The sequence below is a fragment of the Eschrichtius robustus genome, chromosome 4, assembly GCF_028021215.1.
Source record: "Eschrichtius robustus isolate mEscRob2 chromosome 4, mEscRob2.pri, whole genome shotgun sequence".
Lineage (NCBI taxonomy): Eukaryota > Metazoa > Chordata > Mammalia > Artiodactyla > Eschrichtiidae > Eschrichtius > Eschrichtius robustus.
The window spans coordinates 88,436,830-88,463,020 of NC_090827.1; the positions used below are offsets into that span (position 1 = coordinate 88,436,830).

Here is a 26,191-nt window from a genome sequence, read left to right on the forward strand (position 1 = left end):
TTGAAAGCAGCAAGGGAAAAACAACAGATAACATACAAGGGAACTCCCATAAGGTTAACAGCTGATTTCTCAGCAGAAACTCTGTAAGCCAGAAGGGAGTGGCATGATATACTTAAAGTGATGAAAGGGAAGAACGTACAACCAAGATTACTCTACCCGGCAAGGATCTCATTCAGATTCAACGGAGAAATCAAAAGCTTTACAGACAAGCAAAAGCTAACAGAATTCAGCATCACCAAACCAGCTCTACAACAAATGCTAAAGGAACTTCTCTAAATGGGAAACACAAGAGAAGAAAAGGACCTACAAAAACAAACCCAAAACATTAAGAAAATGGTAATAGGAACATGCATATCAACAATTACCTTAAATGTGAATGGATTAAATGCTCCAACCAAAAGACACAGGCTCGCTGAATGGATACAAAAACAAGACCCATATATATGCTGTCTACAAGAGACCCACTTCAGACACATACGGACTGAAAGTGAGGGGATGGAAAAAGAAACTCTATGCAAATGGAAATCAAAAGAAAGTTGGAGTAGCAATACTCATATCAGAGAAAAGAGACTTTGAAATAAAGAATGTTACAAGAGACAAGGAAGGACACTACATAATGATCAAGGGATCAATTCAAGAGGAAGATATAACAATTATAAATATATATGCACCCAACATAGGAGCACCTCAATACATAATGCAACTGCTAACAGCTATAAAAGAGGATATCGACAGTAACACAATAATACTGGGGGACTTTAACACCTCACTTACACCAACAGACAGATCATCCAGACAGAAAACTAATAAGGAAACAAAAGCTTTAAATGACACAACAGACCAGATAGATAAGGTACTTATAGGACATTCCATCCAAAAACAGCAGATTACACTTTCTTCTCAAGTGCATACGGAACATTCTCCAGGATAGATCACATCTTGGGTCACAAATCAAGCCTCGGTACATTTTAAAAACCTGAAATCATATCAAGTATCTTTTCCAACCACAACGCTATGAGATTAAAAATAAATCACCAGGAAAAAAACGTAAAAAACACAAACACATGGAAGCTAAACAATACGTTACTAAATAACCAAGAGATCACTGAAGAAATCAAAGACAAAATCAAAAAATACCTAGAGACAAATGACAAAGAAAACACGACGACCCAAAACCTATGGAATGCAGCAAAAGCAGTTCTAAGAGGGAAGTTTATAGCAACACAATCCTACCTCAAAAAAAGAAGAAAAATCTCAAATAAACAATCTAAACTTACACCTAAAGGAACTAGAGAAAGAAGAACAAACAAAACCCAAAATTAGTAGAAGGAAAGAAATCATAAAGATCAGAGCAGAAATAAATGAAATAGAAACAAAGAAAACAACAGCAAAGACCAATAAAACTAAAAGCTGGTTCTTCGAGAAGATAAACAAAATTGATAAACCTTTAGCCAGACTCATCAAGAAAAAGAGGGAGAGGACTCAAATCAACAAAATTAGAAGTGAAAAAGGAGAGGTTACAATGGACACCACAGAAATACAAAGCATCCTAAGAGATTACTACATGCAACTCTATGCCAATAAAATGAACAACCTGGAAGAAATGGATAAATTCTTAGAAAGGTATAACCTTCCAAGACTGAACCAGGAAGAAATAGAAAATATGAACAGACCAATCACAAGTAATGAAATTGAAACTGTGATTAAAAATCTTCCAACAAACAAAAGTCCAGGACCAGATGGCTTCACAGGTGAATTCTATCAAACATTTAGAGAAGAGCTAAGACCCATCCTTCTCAAACTCTTCCAAAAAATTGCAGAGGAAGGAACACTCCCAAACTCATTCTACGCGGCCACCATCACCCTGATACCAAAACCAGACAAAGACACTACAAAAAAAGAAAATTACAGACCAATATCACTGATGAATATAGATGAAAAATCCTCAACAAAATATTAGGAAACAGAATCCAACAACACATTAAAAGGATCATACACCATGATCAAGTGGGATTTATCCCAGGGATGCAAGGATTCTTCAATATATGCAAATCAATCAGTGTGATACACCATATTAATAAATTGAAGAATAAAAACCATATGATCATCTCAATAGATGCAGAAAAAGCTTTTGACAAAATTCAACACCGATTTATGATAAAAACTCTGCAGAAAGTGGGCATAGAGGGAACCTACCTCAACATAATAAAGGCTGTATATGACAAACCCACAGTCAACATCATTCTCAGTGGTGAAAAACTAAAACCATTTCTTCTAAGATCAGGAACAAGAAAAGGTTGCCCACTCTCACCACTATTATTCAACATAGTTTTGGTAGTTTTAGCCATGGCAATCAGAGAAGAAATAGAAATAAAAGGAATCCTAATTAGAAAAGAAGTAAAACTGTCACTGCAGATGACATGATACTATACATAGATAATCCTAAAGATGCCACCAGAAAACTACTAGAGCTAATCAATGAATTTGGTAAAGTAGCAGGATACGAAACTAATGCACAGAAATCTCTTGCATTCCTATACACTAACAATGAAAGATCAGAAAGAGAAATTAAGGAAACAATCTCATTCACTATTGCAACAAAAGAATAAAATACCTAGGAATTAACCTATCTAAGGAGGTAAAAGACCTGTACTCAGAAAATTATAAGACACTGATGAAAGAAATCAAAGATGACACAAACAGATGGAGAGATATACCATGTTCTTGGATTGGAAGAATCAATATTGTGAAAATGACTATACTACCCAAAGCAATCTACAGATTCAATGCAATCCCTATCAAATTACCAATGAATCTTTTACAGAACTAGAACAAAAAAATTTTTTAATTTGTATGGAGACACAAAAGACCCCGAATAGCCAAAGCAATCTTTAAGGAAAAAAACAGAGCTGGAGGAATCAGACTCCCTGACTTCAGACTATACTACAAAGCTACAGTAATCAAGACAATATGGTACTGGCACAAAAACAGAAATATAGATCAATGGAACAGGATAGAAAGCCCAGAGATAAACCCATGCATGTATGGTCAACTAATCTATGACAAAGGAGGCAAGGATATATAATGGAGAAAAGACAGTCTCTTCAATAACTGGTGCTGGGAAAACTGGACAGCTACATGTAAAAGAATGAAATTAGAACACTCCCTAACATCATACACAAAAATAAACTCAAAATGGATTAAAGACCTAAATGTAAGACAAGACACTATAAAACTCTTAGAGGAAAACATAGGAAGATCACTCTTTGACATAATTCACAGCAAGATCTTTTTTGACCCATCTCCTAGAGAAATGGAAATAAAAACAAAAATAAACAAATGGAACCTAATGAAACTTAAAAGCTTTTGCACGGCAAAGGAAACTATAAACAAGATGAAAAGACAACCCTCAGAATGGGAGAAAATATTTGCCAACGAATCAACGGACAAAGGATTAATCTCCAAAATATATAAACAGCTCATGCAGCTCAATATTAAAGAAACAAACAACCCAATCCAAAAATGGGCAGAAGACCTAAATAGACATTTCTCCGAAGAAGACATACAGATGGCCAAGAAGCACATGAAAAGCTGCTCAACATCACTAATTATTAGAGAAATGCAAATCAAAACTACAATGAGGTATCACCTCACACCAGTTAGAATGGGCATCATCAGAAAATCTACAAACAACAAATGCTGGAGAGGGTGTGGAGAAAAGGGAACCCTCTTGCACTGTTGGTGGGAATGTAAATTGATACAGCCACTATGGAGAACAGTATGGAGGTTCCTTAAAAAACTAAAAATAGAATTACCATATGACCGAGCTATCCCACTACTGGGCATACACCCTGAGAAAACCATAATTCAAAAATACACATGCACAATGTTCACTGAAGCATTATTTACAATAGCCAGGTCATGGAGGCAACCTAAATGCCCATCGACAGACGAATGGATAAAGAAGATGTGGTACATGTATACAATGGAATATTACTCAGCCATAAAAAGGAACGAAATTGGGTCATTTGTGGAGACGTGGATGCACCTACTAGAGACTGTCATACAGAGTGAAGTAAGTCAGAAAGAGAAAAACAAATATTGTATAGTAACACATATATGTGGAATCTAGAAAAATGGTACAGATGAGCCAGCTTGCAAGGCAGAAATAGAGACAAAGATGTAGAGAACAAAAATATGGACACCAAGGAGGGAAAGCGGGTGGTGGTGGGATGAATTAGGAGATTGGGATTGACATATATGCACTAATATGTATAAAATAGATAAGTAATAAGAACCTGCTGTATAAAAAATAAATAAATAAAATTCAAAAAACAACAAACAAACAAACAAGCAAAAATTTAAAAAGGGTGCCAGTTTCCTTAAAAGAAAAAAAAAAAAGAAAGGCTTGGGGGGGAAATATTTCAAAGGACTTTATTTAAAAGATGTTAACCTGGGGCTTCCCTGGTGGCGCAGTGGTTGAGAATCTGCCTGCTAATGCAGGGGACACGGGTTCGAGCCCTGGTCTGGGAAGATCCCACATGCTGCAGAGCAGCTGGGCCCGTGAGCCACAATTACTGAGCCTGCGTGTCTGGAGCCTGTGCTTCGCAACAAGAGAGGCTGCGATAGTGAGAGGCCCGCGCACCGCGATGAAGAGTGGCCTCCGCTTGCCACAACTAGAGAAAGCCCTCGCACAGAAACGAAGACCCAACACAGCCATAAATAAATAAATTAATTTAAAAAAAAAAAGAGTGCTTTCTTTAAAAAAAAAAAAAAAAAGATGTTAACCTAATACGATGCTAGGTCTAAAAGATGTTAACGTAATACGATGCTAGGTCTGTACAGTACTGCCCTGTCACACAGTCTCTATTTTTTCACTTGAAGCCCTTTGACATCATAAATAAGAAACATTTCTAAGAAGCGATTACACCACGGGGAGAATAACGAATCCATAAAGGTTCTGCTTTTGCCTGAGTGCTTTTGCTCACTCACATAGATCCCTACTGTGTTGAACAGAGTAAATCTAAATAATGATGATGATGATGATATCATTTATTGACTGGGTATACTATGTATCAATCGCGGTTTTAAGTGCTAAACTTCTATTAACTCATTTAATCCTCACATTAAGCTCATGAAGTAAGTAGAATTAATCTTCCTAATAGTTACAAATATCTATTCTTATGATTTTTTCCAAATCTCTATTTCTCTAGTAGAAGATTTCTAAAGTACTGTTCAATCCCTTCACCTACAAACCAATTCAATGGAAGGAAGGGGGATGGAGGAGAGGGTAGACAAAAAAAATATCTCCTAAATGTTGACTAAATCAGTAACATGGATAATGATATATGTGTATGTGAATGTTCACATTCTTCCTTCTCTCAGAAGCTGTATTGCCCTAAATGAAGCAGTTAAAGCAAAAATTTCAATCACTGCCCAGGTGTGAAGACCCACGTGTAGCAAGATGGTCATTCCTTAAAGATCCACACACCTCTGTTCCCCAAATCCCTCTACTGTTGAGATGGTGGAGGCTGGTCCCAACAGTATGCCCTCAACATGCCCTTATTTTCTTGCTGTCCTAGATCAATCTATATCCATTACCTGCCAGGCTTCTGAATTAGAACCCCCTGTGTTTTACTTTGAGCACATAATTTGCTACAATTAATAAGAACATTTTTCTATGTAGCTAAAGACACTTCCAACGTATAGTCAGATTTATCCTTAATAAAAAGTCTCCCTTTCATCCTCCTATCTTCTGTACTAGTACTGCACCATACACTACAATCACTATCACCAACTTCCATCAGTATGTGGACAATTCTGAAATTCATCCGTGTGCTACAAAATAAACTGTCTGGGGGAAATCCTGCTTTAAAAAGCAGCAGATCTGAAAATCTTGAATGGAATAGTCCTAGGCTACTGCTCTGTTTCTTAGTGGCTATAATAACTTAAGGCTTGACTCATAAATCAGGAGAAATATGACTTGATGTTTTTTCCTCATAACTCAATGAAAATATGACACACTACACAGTGAGCCTGAACCTCAAGACATATGGCAGAGCCATGGGGAAGACAGCAACATGTAGATAAGCCTGCAACAATAAGGGATAAGGCAAAGAGCATATACCTTCCTGCTTTTCAAAAAATACATACCATAGTATAATTGTGAGCCACTTTATGCAAATCTGTACAACCTTGAGCATCAGCAAAAGAACGGATTCCAAGACAGTTGGATGGGTGAAGCTGTTTCATTAAAAACTTACAGCATGCTTCCACAACCTGTGAAAGCTGAAGAAGGCAAGCTGTAGATAACAGGCACTCAATATTATCTTCTTTTAATTCAAGGCGGCCTTAATGATAAAAAGAAATTCCATTAACTATGGAATTATATTAACTTTAGTTTATAAGATAATTGGTGTTAACAGTAATAATTCTAAACAAGAGCTCATTACATGCATTCCAGACATAGATGATTTAAGACATTCCAAAAAGAAAAAAAAGTACTGAACATGAAAAAAAACTATTAGCACTTTGTGACTTCTACTAAAATTTAAAAATTAATAGCTTGTTTCCAGAATTTTTAAAGAATGATTTAATTAGTAATACATCTATTACAAATAACTCAAATTTTAAATGCAATAATAAAAAACATAACTCATCAAATTATTACATTAACATTTAAGAATATCATTCAATAGCTTATTATGAAAACCATTTTAAAGGTTCTAATATAGAGATTTTAACCTATATACATACCACCAGGGGTGGTGATTATAACAGCATAATTAACTGTTAGCTGTGGCAGGCTTTATTAAAAGCAGAAATCTGAAATCTAATAATACAACTTAAATCTAAGAAGTTTTAAATTTATATTTTCAGATTTATTACCTGTATATGCATACTGAATCAAGGACCACAGTGAATTTGGTTCTACACCTTCCATTTTTATTTCTTCTTGCCTTGCTTCCCTGACATCATTAGTAAACATGGCAGCAAAATAATCTGAGACAGAGGAGAGCACCAATCTAAGAACATATTAGAAGAAAAACAACAAATTAGTGACAACATCAAAGCTGATGTTCATTAGTAAATGCTGCTGCTTTCTTTTTCCTTATTTTTCTTTTCCTTTTTAAAAAAAATTTTGTTACCCATAGAAAGTGTCTGGTACTAAGAAATGCATTTTAAGTTTGCCAAATTGCTTTATGCTCTAGCTCCTTCCTTTGAGTAATAAATTACCATTACTGAAAATTTTCTGCTGACATAAATGATTTACTCATTCACTACTTAAATATCCCTTTTTAACATCCTGAAAAAAAGCTACAAGCTCACAGCATTAAACTGATGATATAAAAAATGGGGGGGGAAATGTAAAGGTTCTTCTTTTTATCACTTTTGAAAATAACCTAAGTTTTTTTTTTTAATTGTAGAGGTAGTCAATATATGGAAGACGTTTGATACTGGTTTTAGGTTATTATTATTTTTTTAATTAATAGCTACTCTATTTATTTATTTATTTATTTATTTATGTATTTTTAGCTGTGTTGGGTCTTCGTTTCGTGCGAGGGCTTTCTCTAGTTGCGGCAAGCGGGGGCCACTCTTCATCGCGGTGCGCGGGCCTCTCACTATCGCGGCCCCTCCCGTTGCAGGGCACAGGCTCCAGACGCGCAGGCTCAGCAGTTAGGGCTCACGGGCCCAGTTGCTCCGTGGCATGTGGGATCTTCCCAGACCAGGGCTCGAACCCGTGTCCCCTGCATTGGCAGGCAGACTCCCAACCACTGCGCCACCAGGGAAGCCCTTAGGTTGTTTTTTTTAAAATATTTATTTATGTATTTGGCTGCACCAGGTCTTCATTGCCACGTGTGGGATCTTCGTTGCGGCATGTGGGATCTTTTAGCTGTTGGCATGCAAACTCTTAGTTGCAGCATGTGGGATCTAGTTCCCTGACCAGGGATCGAACCCGGGCCCCCTGCATTGGGAGCACGGAGTCTTACCCACTGGACCACCAGGGAAGTTCCTAGCAGGTTATTTTTAAACTTCATGATTTTCAAATTATTATAGTATATTATAATGTTTGTATTTTGTTATAAAATTATATCGTTATCACAATACAAAACTATACTTTGTATTTTGTTATAATACATTATTATATATTAGGTATGTCTCTGTCCAAATTATTGATAGTCACATATAAGCAAAAATAGGTTATAAATATATGTATTTGAAACGTGCATTTTTCATTTGATAATATGTCTTGAAGATATTTTCCATATCAGCACACTTACACAGATTTACTTTATTCATTTGTTAAAGAAGTAGAAATTATGATACAGATAATAGTTGAAGCTCTCTCTGTGCTCCTCTCTAATTCCCTTCACCTCTCTCCCCAGGAGGGCATTGCTGAATCTTATGGTTTGCCAAACTGCTCTCCAAAGAGCTGTGCCAGTTTAGTCTAGCACCAGCACTGCAAAAGAGTTAACCTTTCCCCACAATACTGTCGATGTCAAAATTTTGGCCACCTGCAAGGTGTTAAATGGTATCTCATTGTTGTTTTAATTTTCATTCACCTGATTGTTAGTGAGGTTGAAGGTGTTTTCAAATGTATTTTGGCCATTCAGGTTTCTTCTTCTGAGAACTGCCCATTCATTCAGTTACTCACTGAACAAATAATAATGCACACCTAATAAATACTGGGCACTGTTCTAAATACTTGAGATGTATTAATACCTTCTCTTACGGAGTCTTATATTCTACGGGGAGACAAACAATATCCAGCAGAAGTAAATTCTATAGTACATCAAAAAGTGATAAGTGCCATGGGGAAAAAAGCAGGGTAAGGGCAAATGGGGAGTGGGTTTAAATAGGTGGTCTCATGGGAAGGTGACACTTGAGAAAAGACTTGAAGGAGGTGCAGGAATTAGTCACACAGGTATTTGGGAACAGCATTCAGGCAGAGGAGCAGCCAGTGCAAAACTCCAAAGGCAGAAGTGGCATGCCTGCCACATGCTAGAAACCACAAGGGGGTCAGTGTGGTTCAAGCAGAGTGAGAACGGAGGGCAGAACGGTAAAGAGGTAATGGCAGGCTGGGTCACATAAGCCACTGTGAGGACATGGGCTTTCACACTGTGACATGAGGAGGCACTGGAAAGTTTTATCAGAGAAGCAACCAGATATAAGTTCCATTTTAAAGGATCACTCAGGGAGCTGTGTAGAGAACAGAACGTAGGGGAAAAAGTGCAAACAGGGAGACTAGTTAGGAGTTTCTTGCACTGGTAATCCAGGTGAGATGGTGATGGCTTTCACAAGCGTTGCAGGTAAGGTAATGAGTTCTGTTTTGGAAACAGGGAATTTGAGACGCCTGTATGAAATTCAGGTTGGAATATCTTTCTAATAAACCCATGCTCACAACATGGACTTTCTGTCACAATATATAGTAGCATCTCAATAAATGTATGCTGAACTGAGTAACTGAAAACTTTAAGACCAAGCCCATTTTTTCTAATTTTACTTTCGCTTTGGAGGGTTTAACAAAACTTTTGGGACACAGTATTAATTAGTTTTGAAAGGTATTAAAAAAAAAACCTTTGGGATCATAATGGTGATTAACCCTGAACAATTAAATATGTAATTATTAGGAGAAAAATAATGAATTGTTATTTATTTAACAGCTTCCATTTCCTTTTCTTACATCAAGAAGTAATACTTCATTTCTGTTAAAGGCCTTTATTCCCTAGCACCACTGCTTTTCATATTTCTTGGAGGCAGGCAAACAGAAGTTGGAATAGATGTGGCTATTTAAAAGCTCAAGTTTTGCCACTCCGTTCCACCAGCCTTTTTGTTTCTAAATACTCAAAGCTCTAATTTCTACTGAGCTTATTGACAGTTATTTAACAGGGAGAATTAGGTGGAGTGCTGCTCATAGTAGCTGAAATCTATACCAAACAATACTAATTTCAGGCTGGTATGTTTTGTTTTTATGCTTCTACAGAGGGAAAGTGATCCTTTTGGAGTCATTTAATGTGTAATAATTTCATATGCACTGTCTTCTTTGCAGAAACTCCATGAAATATACCACTTTACCAAAATAGTCCATTGCATAATCAATTAGAACAAGTTACCTCAACATACATAACTAAATGATCAAGGAAATATTTCACACATATAGAAATTTAGAAAACAATTACCTATGAGCTGGAATTCTGCGATCACCAGCAACTAGAATTACATCGCATAACTGTTTGTGTCTCAAATAGTTTTCCATCTTTTTGAATGTTTGTTCAGCATGATTAAGGGCTTGGAAGAATTCATCTGATGAACATGGCTCCATAGTATGGCAGGCTGATAATGTCTGACTGCTATTGGAAGTCCTGAAAAGAAAGAAAACACACATTTTGAAAAGTCGCTAACACATTAAAAATATCTTTCCTATTAAGTCCTTTTAAATCCTTTAGATGTAATAGAAGCAATGCTACCAGTCTATATTAATGAACAATCATTCATCATTTTTGCCTTTGAAAATCAAATGATGGCTCAAATCATGTGTGTCTTGCAAACATTGTGAATGTGATACCGTCTAGTTAATAGCTACATATATTCTTTGCCTGTTCTTGAGGTCTCTTCTCTGGTCAATACGACGTCTCTGCTGAAAAAGAGCCAAACTATATTCATATTGATAGTCATAGCTCCAACATTATATTTAAGGGCATAAGAGATCATTTTTTGAAGGCAGAAAGGGAATTAAACTCTTTTGGAGATATAAACCCAAGCCATCCTTTACTTAAAAATGGGTTATGTTCACAGTTCATTTATAACTGTTTAGAATACAAAATATATTATCATAAAATTATAAATGAATTATAAATAATTATAAATTATAAATAATAATTATTAACAGATTATAAATAAATCATTATAAATTATAAATAAATCATTTGATTCTCTGACTAGTCTTCAATAGCCCAGGTAACCTATAACTTAGATTATAGCTTAAAAGAATTTGATGGCCTAACCCAGGTATCTAAAAATTATTTGAAATTTCCAAATTATAATTTGAAGAGTATGAGTTCTATATTTTCATTATGATTCACTGATGGAACTGGTGAAAAAGTGAAAAGATTGGGACTAAGAATGAAATCCTAAATCCACCCCTCTCCCCCAGATCCCTTATCCAAGATCACTTGGATCAAGTAATCAACATCCCTTGGTTATGCAATTAACTACAAAACCACCGACTATGCCATAACTTAGTTATCATTTCTCATCAGATCTACTTTTAAGGATATAATGATTCTTATTTATTTATTTATTTATTTATTTTGGCTGTGTTGGGTCTTCGTTTCTGTGTGAGGGCTTTCTCTAGTTGTGGCAAGCGGGGGCCACTCTTCATCGCGGTGCGCGGGCCTCTCACTATCGCGGCCTCTCTTGTTGCGGAGCACAGGCTCCAGATACACAGGCTCAGTAGTTGTGGCTCACGGGCCTAGTTGCTCCGAGGCATGTGGGATCTTCCCAGACCAGGGCTCGAACCCGTGTCCCCTGCATTAGCAGGCAGATTCTCAACCACTGAGCCACCAGGGAAGCCCGGATATAATGATTCTGATAAATGCTTTGTTGAATCAAGCCTCACTATATCTTAAGAGAATTTTCTTAATATAAATATCTAATAATCTTATCAAAAAGAAAAAGTCTTTGAATCTTTTAAAATAAAGGGAACTGAAGCCAAGGAGATTAAGTGTTTTGCCAAAAGCCAGAGAGTTTGTTCATGGCAGAAATAGGGCTTTCATAGAGAATGCTATGTGTTCACCAAAACCCTTTTTCTTTTTCTCCTGGCAATATAGCTAGACTACATTTCCCAGCCTCTCTCGTAGATAGGTGTGGTCTTATGATCGAAATGAACTGTGTCAACTCCAGGCTACAGTGGCTAAGAGCAGGTGTGTATCTCCCATTCTTTATTTCTATGTCCATGTGGACTGAGGACTTATATGGAGGAAGAGGTAAAATATACACAGGAGTGTTCTTAACTGAGAAGACTGTATACACAGACTATACTCACAAGGACTCTCATGTTGATTGAGATGTATCAGTTTCGAAAGTTAGCAGTGCCTCGACTAATATATATCTCTACCTAAATCCTCCCAGCCCATTGCATTTTTAACGCCATACAAATATGGGTCCTAAAATATGTTCTTGGGGGATAACTGTCAATAATGATAACAGAAGCAAAATATATATTATCTAGAAGGTATATATTGCACACTATGAATATTATTGGTGTAATGACTTGGGAAATCTGGTATAAAATACTCAACTTTACATTTAAGATCATTAGTATAAAAATGTATTGAGTAATGTGTAACTATATGTTGCTTATATAAATAAATGAGAATTAGAAACTATTTTAAAATCTAGGAAAAATGTAACATAAGCAAAAACAAATAATGTTGATCTTGATGAATACCAATTTGAAAATTTAAAACATTTCTCAATAAAATGAAGTTTTATATTGTCAAAATACTGACAAATGATTGAGTATTAGTGATCTAAGGATGAAGGAAGATTAGAATACCTGATTTTTATAAGTCCAAATTCTTTCAAGAACAAGAAAATATGAGGTAAATAAATCAAGTACTTTTTTTTAGGGCCCCTATATTTTGTATTACATTTCTTATACTTTATAATAAATTCTCAGTAATGACTAGTCAATGAGTTAGTTGAATGTTTTTGAGTGATGAATTGCCATCATCCAAACATAAATGTTAATCAATGTTAAATTTTGAAAGAACAACAGAACTTCATAATACCAACATCATTAAGTTATTACAGGCCAGCTTTTATGTTGGTATAAGCCCAATTAATAAAGAGACCATCTCTTTTCTTGTCAAGAACTTTCAGAGTGTTTAGTTCTTCAGTCTATGACATGAATCAGGATAATCTGGAAAGCAGTTTAGCATTTGCGTTCAAGGTCTCATTCCTTAAGACTGATTCAGTAGGTCTGAAGTGAGAACCTGAACATCATATTTTTTAAAGCCCTACGTGCGATCCTAACACATCACAGGCTGAAGACCACCAGTACACTTCAGGCAAGAGATGGATACATTACACAAATCAACATGCGTTCGACTTACAGATTCAAAACATTGATATACACAATAGATACTTTACTTCAGATTTGTAAACTGAATTTCTTTGAATATTTTAAATGCACTAGTAAAACTTAATAGAATATTTGTTATATTCAAAATGAGCATAAAGGTAAAACATCAAAATTGTTTACATACATACACATTAACAAAACTATTTATGATTCTAAAATAATATTTCAAACTTTTTTTTTTAAAGATGTGTTTAATTTTTATTGCATCATCCACCCCTTCTGAGAATCTGTTGAAGTTTTTCCCAAATAAATGCATAGTTGCCTTACACAATTTTGCATACAATTTCCGAGGAGATTGTTAGAGCCCCCTGAAGCCTGTTCACTAATCTACAAGTTAACAACCACAGCCCTAAAGAGATAGGAGGACCTGTCTGAAGGCATCCAAACACCTAAAAAGAGGTCACATCAAGTGGAGGAACAGGATTTGGAGGTTCTGGAAGGCCTTATGGGCAGGCCTGTCCAAGGGCTGTCAGAGAGACAGCCTCGGCTCCAGGACTTAAGACTGGCTCCCCTGGGCCCACATCCCCTTGTGGCAACTCTGGGTTGGATTTGGGCAGGTCCTAGAAAAGAGGGACCAGCTGTCCTCTTGACCACCAACCTTACCCTCTTTGCTGATTTGTATTAGCTCTCTGGCTCCTACGAATTCAAATTTTCTACTCCTATTTACACTCTCTGCTGAACATTTCGAACTTCTTGATTTGCTTTCAAGGCTTCAGTTGCTATCACATGTTAAATAAACATGTTATTTCAATGAGACAATTAATTCAGAGATTTCTGAGTATAGCAATCACTCCCACTGCTCCAAATGAAGGATCAAAAGAAGTGCAGGCTTCTGATTTGTAGTCTATGGAAAAGCAAAGCTATCCATTCACAAAAGGAACATGAAAGAGGTAGGAACAGAGCTACTCAGGCTTAAAGAGCTGCACAGCTTTCTAGCATTTCTTGTTCCGTTTTAAGAAATTTGGGACCTTGCACATACAATGTTAATAATGCAAGAATTTACTTAAAAAAAGAATTTACTGCATATCCATACAACTGTAGAACCTAGGTATCAGAACCATTATACACAGAACTTTTACATCTAGAAGGAACCTATGTAGTCATTTAATTCAACTCCCTTATTTTGCAGATGAGAAAATTTTGAGGCCCCAAAGGGCTCAAAGTGATCAACCAAGGACATATAGGCAGCTGGATACAAAACCAGGATCAGGAGGCATTCAGAATGTTGGTCAAATCACTCACAAAGAAATGGAAATTTTTGCTTACCTTTACCCTAAGGCATCAGTGAGTGCAAGGACCAAGGGTATGAAGGGAGAATGATAGTACAATATGAATGAGGATAATTTAACAATAACAACAACAACAACAAAAGACATGAGAATTCAGGATCCTAGACAAAAGTCTACTGCTCTGTGACTACCCCTTAGCTAGGGTTAAGAGAGCAAGAGTCTCTTAGGTTTCCATGGGGCAGAGATAACATCTCTATCTCTGGCTTATCAAATGTTTTTAATACTCTGGCTCTGTGTAATTTATAATGTCAGTACTTTCTTACTCTTTCTTTTCCTATTATGTGTTTTGGTTTGGAAGCTTGAATTGGAGAGGTATGGGGTAGTGATTAAGAGCACTTTAGGAAGGTTCTAGAGCTGTGCTGTCCAATACAGTAGCTACTATCCCCCATGTGGCTATTTTAATTAAAATAAAATAAAATTAAAAAGTTCTTTAGTTGAACTAGTCATATTTCAAATGCTCAAGTAGCCCCATGGGGCTAGTGGCTGCCAGATTGGATGGTGCAGATATAGAACATTTCCATCACTGCATAAAGTTCTATTGCATAGTGCTGATTCAACTCTGTCACTATGTATCTGGATGAGTTAAATAACTTCTCTAAGTCTTACCTATTATTATTTCAATAATAATACAGGAATAAGTAATACATAGTACTTTCTTTTAGAGGATCCTTCGTGGGAGGATTATTAAATGAATGCATAACCCTAGCACAGAATAAGTACACAATCAAGGTAAATAAACTCCTATTAGTAGATCCTTGCTTTTTAAAGGCCAATGGGAAGGCCTGTAATCTCAGTCTTTTGTCTTATACAATGTTGTTTGTTTGGTTGTCTTCCTAAAAAATGATCGCCAACATTATCAATTTTTATAACTAAATTTCCTGATTCCTAATTAAAATGGCCTTTAACAAACCCAGTAGACATCCTAACCCACAATATAAACAACTGGGAATAGGCCATTTATGGAGCATTCAAAACACATTTCTCTGTGATTTCTACTAGACCTTTACATGGTAACAGAGGAAATATATCTAACATTTCTGCTTAGTTTTATTTCTTAGATGTTACTAAGATGGTAAGTCATATTTCAAAGAATTACATCATGAGATCATTCAAATCTTTTGTAATAGATGTTCACTGTAACGAACTCTACATTGCTGGGTATTTCCAGGCTACCGGGAAACATTTAATTTTTAGCTTATTGTCCCTCTGCAGTAGGCTATGAATTTGTAAGTCAGAAAATGCCTAAACATAGAAAAGAGGCAAGTATCAAACAAATCAAGTCACCAACTATTTATAGAGTAACTCCTCAGATGTAGCATTGCACCAGTTGTTAGAAACAGGGGATGCAAAGAAGATATGATTTTCTTTTTTAGTGAAGGGACTTAGAATTTGAAGACTTAAGTTTTATAAAGTGGAAAAAAGTAAACAGCAACACTAATACTTGCAATTCTTCAGATTTCACACATCTGTGCGCACACACAATATGCACCATGGCCAATACTATCTTTTTATTAGAAACTATTTAGATTTCCTCACTATTATCACCAGAACGTGCATTAGGCTTTCTTAATGGAGAAATTTTTCAAAAAGAAGTTTTAAAAATCACTTCACAAGAATTATACTGTATATGATTTTGAGTAGAAAACAAAGCTGCATTGAAACTCTAAGTGGTCTGTTTGGCTCACTCCCCAGGTAAGTGATAAGCTGCCTCATAGCTTCTGGCATTCAGAATTCATGCTTTTGCCAAAGTGCAGATTACTATATCATGAATCTTTTGACATCTTTTACACATATTCAAAGCCACAAATGTAAAGTAAGAATGTAAGTTGCTTAGTATAGGCTAGCAGTCTCTAAAAAAATTCTTATGCGTATCCTTTTCAGGGAACTTTCAAGCATGTGCCCCAATATATATTTATGAGTTTATAAAAGATATAGATATATCATTGTACAATTATTATTTACATTATAAAACAGAAAAAAATAGAGATTTAAAAAATAAAATGTAAATAAACATTCTAGTATATATACATATAATTACCATTTCTCCAACAGATCATCTTGTACATCCCCAATTGGAATGTAACTGCGACAGAATTTACAGAAAGGAAAGATCAGTATGGGCTGGTGTTCGGAAAGGCAACCAGCAGCAGGTTAGATCTGAAATACATCTTAAGGTTTAGATGAGCAAGGAGGAAGAGGAGTTGGGGATGTCTCTTTTAAGGAGAGGACAAGGCAGGTGCATAAAGAGAAATGGCAAGAGGCAAAGAAAAAGAATACCTTCACCTCTTCCCTTCTCAAGAGAAATACTTTTTCATTTTGGAATTTAAGGAGTTCTCTGCTGGGTCCTGCGGCCAAAATATCTGTGGTGAAAAGAGTCAAACGTTGTTTACATAAGAATCAGATTTTCTTAAACAATAACCAGTGTGAAGGAGAAGGGCCAGTGGGCCCTCTCATACAATGCTGCTGAGAATTAAAAGAGGAGTAATGTTCCTGAAATAACTTTGAGAATACAGATCAAAAACCCTAAAAATGTGCACACCCTTGGGACTTTATCCAGAGGAAATGGTCATCTGTATGTAGAGATCTAGCTACGGGGAAGGGGTTATCACAGGTTGTTTCTAACAAGAAAATATTGGAAACAATCTAAATTCCAAAAAAATTAGAATATTGGTTAAATAACCAAAAGGTATGTCTGTGCATGGGAGAATGATGTAGCTATTCAAAAAGATACAGGAGAACATTTAATGACATAGCAAGCTGTTTTACTGGACACCGCTTTTTCCTATTCAGGATTCTTTCTATGACGACAGACCCATCTCGACCTTTTGGGAAACCACATATACCCTACCTCAGTTCACAGGGCTTGGGCAGAGTTGAGTCTTTCCCCTGGGCAGAGGTGAGCAAGGGACTGAGGCCTGGCCAACAAGAGTATCATATCTTCTGGTTATAATGATTTATTTGGGTGGACATAAGATCCAAACAAGACCAATGAGAGTCCATTTCAAGATGTTTGTTGGTACTCTTGGAAAAGAGTCACTCTCTTTCCATTGAGGAGGTTAAGCTGATAAAAAGTAAACTTGGAGCTGCTAGTGGCTTTTTGCTACCACAAAGAAAGCCTGCCTAAGGAAATGCCATCACAAAGGAAAACAGATTCTAAAGAGGGGGAAAAAAAGGATTTCTGGTGTTATTTGAGTATCTGGATTCATCAGGTCTAAACTTGTTTGAGTTTTTATTTACTTATGTGAATCAAAATTTTCTAGTCTTTGCTTGTCAGTTTGAGTTGGGCTTCTGCCTTTTTTGACCAAAAGAATCTTAATTTTATGTTTACATTAGGGCAAAAAAGGTTACAAAATAGTATGTACAGTAAGATTCAGATTTTTATTCTAAAAACATAATTTTATTCTATACTTACCTAAAATATACTGGAAGGATACTTCCTCAAATTGTTAATGGTTATTATTTTGGGGTGGCAGGGTAATTTGTAATTTTTGTTTTTCCATTTTTGCTTATCTCTATTTGCTCACATCTCAGTGGTAAAAATAGTAAATAATATGGGAAAAAACTCATTAAAAAATTAGATCCAAAGAATTCCAAAGAGTTCTATCCAGCTGTCTTCACCTCTTGCACCCTGTTGATTACAACCTCCAAACCATTCTTCACAGTTACCACAGTAATGAGTTTTAGCTGGACACACGGCTACCCAGGCAGAGACCACAGCTGCGCCTCCTTTGCTACTAGTTGTGGCCATGTGACTAGGTTTTCAACAATGGCACGTGAGCAAAACTGATATATGCAACTTGTGTTATTTGCTTAATGTCCTCCCTTTTCCTTCTTTGGTCCTTCCCATAGGCTAGAATGCAGAGGGGGGAGCTGAGGAAGCTTTGACCATAAAGAAATAACAACACCCTACAGGATGGAGAAACAATATGGAAGGAATCTGGGTCTCTGAGGGAACTTGTGTAGCAGAGCTACCTGTCTGCCCTGGGCCATTTTCCCATTTGTTAGGTGATAGAGAAATAAACTTCTATTTTATTTGAGCCACTATATTTCTGAATCTCTTTGTTATATTATCTTAGCCTATTCTCTACTAATATATATTCCCTAAAGTTACATGGCCAAATTATATGGCTCTGTGCATATGAGTGTTTATGTGGGGTGTGTGTATGTGTGCATGTGTATCATTGTTTTCATGCCTAATATATCTAATTCTAAAAATGTAAAACTTCACTATCCAGTTCCAACTAGATGAAAATAAAATATAAGCAATAAGTGTCATAAAAGGCTCTTTTGCCTTAAAAATCTGGACTTATAAAGGCCAGTTGTGCAACTGTAATGCTCAACCTTTTTCCTAAGCTGATTCTTTCTAGGAACTAATATGATTCCAATAAATTCCTACTCTGTTTAAACCAGCCAATTTCAGTTGCTTAAAACTAAGAACACTGATTGATACAGTGTACAGATAGGCTTTAGAGGGTTCACGAATTCCTTGAACCCCATATGAAATATTTAACACACACGTGTACATATGCACATGTATGTGCACACACACATACAGACGGTTTTCTGGGGAGAGGTTCCACGGCTTATGTCAAGGGAATCCATGATATGACTTGGGCATACATGTGTGAGGGAGGACAATGCAATACATCCTTCCCAGATACAAGTACAATATAGTTGAACTTCTTTGCCATCTCTGGAAGCAAAATTTTTTTCATGTGGAAACATATAAGATTTTAATTTTAAAGTGAACCAGAATTAATAGAATGGTTCAAACAAGGATATGTAGAGACAACCTAAAGAGGGTCAAGAAAAAGGAGACAGCACTTGAGAAATGGTATATTATGAAGATAACCCCTTGTTGGGAGAGGAGAAGGACCTAAATGCCTTCAAGATGAGTCAAAGAATAGCAAATCAACTGACAAGGTATAGAAGAGTTCAAGGGTATCTGCAGTTGAAACACAGAGTAGCAAACAACGGATAAGACGGATCAGATGACTGTGGGTAAAGGGTTGTGGGTGTGTCGAGAGATTATACCTGTATGCCAGCCAGGGTTGCCTTTTTCAAGAACCGGGCTGAGAAAATTAGTTGAGGAGAGAAAGTGAAACTGGATAGATTGAATCATTAACTGTTATGTTGATCCAAGTTGAACTCGGTGATTAAATGAATAGTCACAGAGAACTGCTTACTGGTATGTGTGCATGAAATCTACATGTTAATCGTTTGGGTTCAAAATGTAGCTATTTCCAAGTGATCAAGGTCAATATCAACAATGATAAGTTAGATTGATGATATGTATCTGTGATATGATGTGCTGAAAATGGCACTTTACCGTTGTGGTCTTCCTCCCTAAAACTCATTAACCCCCATCTAACCATGAGAAAAATATCAGACAAATCCCAACTGAGTAAGACATTCTACAAAACACCTGACCACTACTCCCCAAACTGCCAAGGTCATCAAAAACAAGGAAAGTTTGAGAAACTGTCACAGCCCAGAGGAGCCTAAGGAGATATGATGATTAAATGTAACTGGTATCCTGGACTGTAACAGAAAAAAAGGATGTTAGGACGTTTTCTGTAACAGAAAAAAGGAAATTAAGGAAATCTGAATAAAGTATGGGCTTTAGTTAATAATAATGTATCATACTGGTTCAACAGTAACAGATACACCATATTAATATAAGATATTAGTAATAGGGAAAACTGGGTGTGGGAATATAAGGAACTCACTATACTATCTTTGAAATTTTCCTGTAAATCTAAAACTATTTTAAGAATATAAACTTTAGCTTTTTAAAAATGCGGTTTTATTTTACTTACTAATCTTGAGCAAGTTACTTACCCTTTCTGTGCCTCATTGGCCTCATCTCTACAATTAGAATGATAATAATAGCAATCTAACTCAGAAATTTGTGAAGACTAAATGAAGTAATATAGTACTAAAATGCTTAGAACAGTGTCTCACAGATAGCAAGCACCCAATCAATATTAGCTATTATAATTTTTGGATATTTGTATAGTAGTATTTGATACATATTGACTAAAAATAGTCTGATATATAAAATAGTAAACCCTAACTTTATAAACAAAGGTTGAAATAATGAAAATTTCTCCAATATGTCAAAATTACATAATTTCAAAATTGGCAAATCCAGTAAAGTGTAAACCATGTTTAAGCTATGGTCACATGGTGAGCCACTATGTAAACCTGGCTGGCCCTGGTGAAAATTCACCCTGAGTTAAAGTCATTGGAACCTACTGCTCACATAGGTCACAACTGTTACTTAGGGTCTAAAATTCCTCACGGTATAAAACACAAAGTTTGTATTTTAATAACAAGGTAATGACTTAGAGATGATTCCATGGACAAAGAGTGGCTAGGCTACAGACCCAAGATCAAAGTTAAAAGATAAGAAACTTTCAAATCACTTAGATGTGTGACAGCATAAATTACCATAAGTCAAAGGCTCAGGCAGACATTTCTTCTACTTAGAATACAACTGATCAAACATATTAGCAACATATGCTGCCTCTTAACTTCTGCTTTAACTTGTCTGGACCCACTGTAGGGGTTATGATTCTGTGTATGTAAAACCACTAAGTTGTCTTCCCTTTTTTCTAATAACTCAAAATTTCAATCTAAGTTCTGAGGTCTATACAAGTATTATGACCGTTTAAATGAGAAATTCTTCGTATATTGTATGTATTTCCCCACCATGTGATATCAATCTATAGTATATGCAAATAAAATGTTTACTATATATTTTATTATTTGCAAATATTATATAATGAAAAGAACTATATCCAAGTTATATACAAAATCTGATGAATGTCAGTGTAGCTTCTTTTGACATTAACAGTGATAGTTTTTGATTTGTTTACAGTAGAAGGGCAAACACCTAGAGAGACTGCTTACTTAATCAAAAAGCTGGGGGCAAATAAATTTATCCTCATAACGAAGATCAAACACTCAGAGCTGGAGGACTGAAGGAGGATGTGAGAATTAGATATATTTAATCTAGGGAAAAAATGGAAAAGTAGAAGTATACACACAAATGACATTTCTAAAATCTAGAATGCTTTTTACTTTTTTGCAATAAGATGTTGGGATAGAAATTTTAAAACACCAGGAATATTAAATTTCTTTGACAGATTTCCCCTCATATCTAAAAATCAAAGACATGTTCTCTAAGTACATTTTATTTTTGAAATAATATTTTAGAAATAGTTTGGTCACTGCAGATGTGAACTGTTTACTCCCATCTTATTATTTACTTTCTCAATCTTCTTGATTAGCATTTTAAAAACAACTACATTTATTTTATATTTTAAAACATATAATTTTCTTATTTTTATAACTCCTACAACTAAAAATGACAATTGTATTTTCTTGAAGTATGCACATAGCTACCTCAGTAAAAAAAAAAGAATCTTTTTCTGTCATAATGAATATCCCATCAAGAGGACACTTTAATATGGATACTAAAGAATAGATTAACTTAATTTCAGTAATCATTAGCTATGCAAACTACTTCTGTTGAAGGAAGTAAATTATAGTGACCTATGTGTGTATAACCTTTCTAAGGTTATACATGTATATAAATTTTATAATCACATATGCATAATCTCTCCAGGTAGTAGATACATGTTAAGATTTTCATAACTAATGCTGGTAAATGAATGAATGTTTTGATTTTTTTCTAATTTTGTTAGAATATTCTTGATACGTTGCATTGGTTTCAAATAAAAAGATGATTACTCTTTGGTTTCCACCAAATGGGAATGGTTTTATCCCAAAAATGATAAACCCTGAACCTTTTAATATATACTTTATTCTTTTTATGGCAACAAGTATCCAAAGAAAATACAAAACAATGAAACCATATTAATTCAAATGATCTCCATATTAAAATTATTTGTGGCTCCTATTCCCTTAAAATAATGCTAAATCATGAACTAATTAAATTTAAAAAAATTAAATACACTAGTTACCTATGTAAAGATATTCCCCTCTCTCCATTACACAAATGATTATAGAGGACTGTTCTATATTTGTTATTGTTCCAGCATCACAGTTCAGAATTCCATATTGTGAAGATTAGAAGAGAAGGCGGTAAATATCCCCAAGTAAAAGATATTTGAATATACGAACTCATTTTGTCTCCATCTCTTATGATGCCTATATTAATAATAACATACAAATTACAAGTGTTATCAAAACCTGTAAAGAAATTTTAAAAGAAAAAGGATCCAGTAATTAATCTAGAAAAATAATAAGCCTTTAAATATTTTTAAATGAAGATGAATCAGAAAGATGACTTTCAGGCCCTAATTTGTTACATAATATGCTATAGTATTGATAGTTTAAACTGATTAAGAAGAAAATTCATTTCAAAGGTAAAGCCTGGTTCCACGGGTGCAGGTGGATAAAGTCATTATGAAATTACCAATTTATTAATTTTCTCTCCTCAAACTCATTTCCCCTTCTTTTTGCCCCCTTTTCACCAGCTGACCACATCTAGCTCCTCTATGTTCCCTTACACTCTCCTGAAGGAATGTCCTTCATTTCCCTAAATAGCACAATTTTCAGAGAAGTGAAGGTAACAGGAATTACTAGCTGTCATCTTAGAAAGAGACATGTTACTGTATTCTCTGAATTAGTCTGGAGGGCTGCAACATAGGACAAAGAGAAATAACCATAAGAAAAATATTATTGACAACTACAATGGTGCAAAAATTATTGGCAACTACAATATGCCTCTCCTCATAAAACCTTTCATTTTCACAAAAATTTAAAAATGACTCTATAATCTGTTGCAAACTAAAATGTCATAAAAATTTTTATACTATAGAAATGTCTTCTATAGTTTTGCTATGACTGTAGAAGATAAACGAATGAAGCAAAATGCAAGGCAATGATGCATAAAATTGCTACCATGTATTATTTTCAAGGCAGAGCCAGATCTATATAGGGAACACAAGATATTTCAAAATGAAAGCTATTCGTTGTCTTTATAATTTTACAGAATTAAAATCAATATTAGAACATTAAAAAAAATCCCAGCAAAAGTACCACATATACATACCAAGATATTACATATGTGTATATATGTAGAGGTATATATATATATATATATATGTGTAATCATAGATTTTAAATAATAATACTAAATTATTTTAAACAGTATATAGAATATACCCCCACACCCCATTTCTATCAGTAAGAAAATAATCAACCTGCATGAACTGGAATCAGATTCATTTTCTTCTTCACTAGTGCCATCATCCACTTCTGGTCTATCCAGCCAATGTGCACCGCCACAATCTTCTGCTGTAAACTCAAACGCAGGGACTTCAGAGGTGGATGCCATTGGCCAAGAAGGTGAATTCTGAAAATCCAGTTGGCTGGACCTTCGGTAACCAATTGAAGCCAAAGGCAATTGTAGGCTACACGGATCTAAAAACTTTCTCCCACCGTTTGCTCCAGTCTGTCCTCGATTCCAAAATTCTCCCTGCTGGCTGTCAACTGTAGAACTGGGAGATGATGCTTGATGGCTAAACCACCTCCATCTGATTTTCAAAATCTGCTTCACATCAAACTCTTTACGAGAACCAGACATCCTCAGAGAAACCAAGTGATCGTCTAGGCAACGGGCAAAAAGCACTGCACAGAGATTTGTGCATCCAACCAAGACAAGAGAAGTATTTGCCCTGTTGTACACAATAAACAAATTGAAAGGAAAATAAATCACATTCACATATATATCTACATTTACTTTTATACCAATATATCAGATTATAGAGAACAAAGGACAATGAAAAAAAGATGAAACACGGTGGAACATTCCATTCAATCAGAGCGAACTCTCATCCACCTATCCTGAAACAGCTAGACCACTGTCCCCTACTCTCCTTTCCCTTACTGACCATTAGCTCTCACAAACACTGACAGCATTCATTAAAGTCCTTTTAAACGCAGAACACCACCCCCTTTTCTTAAACCACAAATGACAGAGACAGAAACCACTATCCCGTCGCAGTGTCTCAGTCTCTGCTGCTTAGTATATTAACTCTTTTATTGCTGAAACAAGAAATGTATTCCACAGCATTTTCCTTTGTACTTAAAAAATCACTGTAAAACTAAAATGTTTCTATTTTTATACTAGGTTCCTAAATGAGATATCACAAAACAACAGGTTGTTTTAAAGTTTTTTAAATTAGATTAGTTATAGTGATTTTCAAGCTGGCTCTTTGGATGCGGGGTCAGGAAGGAGGAGGAGTACAAAGGTGGGGTTCCCGTTCACTGCTCTCCACTTCTATCTTCTCCCTTCAGGAAAGGAGTGTGTTTCACTAATACAGTAAGATCTGGGTAAGACTTCATCTGAGCAAAGAATACTGAGAAGACTAAGAAGAAAGAAAAGGTCTGAAAACTACAAAGGATCAAAATATGACAGTACTTATTCTTTCTCAAATAAATGACCTGAAGTCCATATTGTTCTATAATTAGGATTGAGCCACTCTGAATTACTACAATAGCCAAATTTCTATGACACTACTTAGGAAAAGGAAAGTGTGGCTCAAGAAAGCTACCTAGGACTGGGATAGGATTATTTCTTGGGTGTATAAGTACCCTGATGGTGCCCTCTGTTGTTGGCAAAACAAAGCAATGGTCTGAACATGGTTACAGCTAAGGAGAATTGATAAAGCAAATAAAAATCTATCAAATGCAATCAAATTTTAAAATATTGAATGATTATTGTGAGCAAGACACTCTATAGGCATTATGGGGGACACAGATACATACATCTTGGTTCCTACCCTCAAAAATAATTAAATCGAGTTACTGAAACAACAAAATTGATAACTTAAGTGTAAGAAATATTATAATGCTGCAGTATTAACATTTTGTCATCTACAAAAACAGAGTTTGAATTTTCAGGGTGCTCAATATCTAGTGCTACATCACAATGACAAATGACAAAATAAATGACAAAAAAAGCTGCTTTGGAGGGTTACAAAAATATTGTGAGGTATATCTTAATCTCACACAGCTCTTTAGGAGAATAAAAATTATTCAGAGAAATAAGAATAATAGGCATGAAAAGCCATATATAATTTTGTGCCAAATACTGTAGGACAAACCATAAATACTGTAAGAAAGAGAAAGGAGATATCAGGATGGTGTGGAGTGCTATGGGCCAGTTTCATTAGGGAGAAGGCTTCTAAGAATAGTAAGAAGTTTTACAGCCAGAATGATGAAAGATTTTATAAAGGAAGAAAGATATTAACAAAGCATGAAGTGAGCATACTGACAAAGAAAGAGGGGGGAATATCAGTTTGATCAGCCAACCAGAAATACCTAATTAATATTAAGGAGTAATAAGAGATAAATTTGGATGCATAAGATGACATAAAATGCCCTGAACACACATCAGAGGTGTAAAGCTAGCAGGCAATGTTAAGTGGACTGTTGAACAGGGCAATGTTTTAGAAAATTAATTTGGCAGTAGCATGCAGGATGCATTAGAGAGTGAAATGACACCATTCCCTCTCCTCTCACCTCTGTCAGACTCCTTTTATCAACACCCTTCTAACTCCACTCTACCTATACAACTTTGTTTCTAACTATTTTCCAAATGGACACACTGCTTCATCAGTTAAGACAGAGTCTACATTATAGTGCTTCCTGTTTTACATGCTGTTTGTGTCCCAATTTCTCTGGTTTTGAAATCCCACTCATCCCTCAAGGTTTAGCA

The 26,191-nt window shown here is 35.5% G+C and overlaps 1 protein-coding gene across 3 annotated transcripts in view; it reads right to left on the reverse strand.

Annotated features, from left to right (window-relative positions):
* Positions 1-26,191, reverse strand: part of KLHL5 (kelch like family member 5) — an 89,052-nt gene that overhangs the window by 37,699 nt on the left and 25,162 nt on the right. The window contains exons 2-5 of one of the 3 annotated variants that reach the window (XM_068543095.1): positions 23,673-24,146; positions 10,182-10,364; positions 6,889-7,025; positions 6,154-6,350 (exon numbers count right to left, since the gene is read on the reverse strand). In XM_068543095.1, the coding sequence (XP_068399196.1) occupies positions 6,154-6,350; positions 6,889-7,025; positions 10,182-10,364; positions 23,673-24,055 (900 nt within the window). In that variant the 5' untranslated portion in view covers positions 24,056-24,146. Of the gene's footprint in view, positions 1-6,153; positions 6,351-6,888; positions 7,026-10,181; positions 10,365-22,427; positions 22,474-23,672; positions 24,147-26,191 lie in introns of those variants that run through there. The other 2 variants (XM_068543097.1, XM_068543096.1) reach the window with 2 other exon arrangements.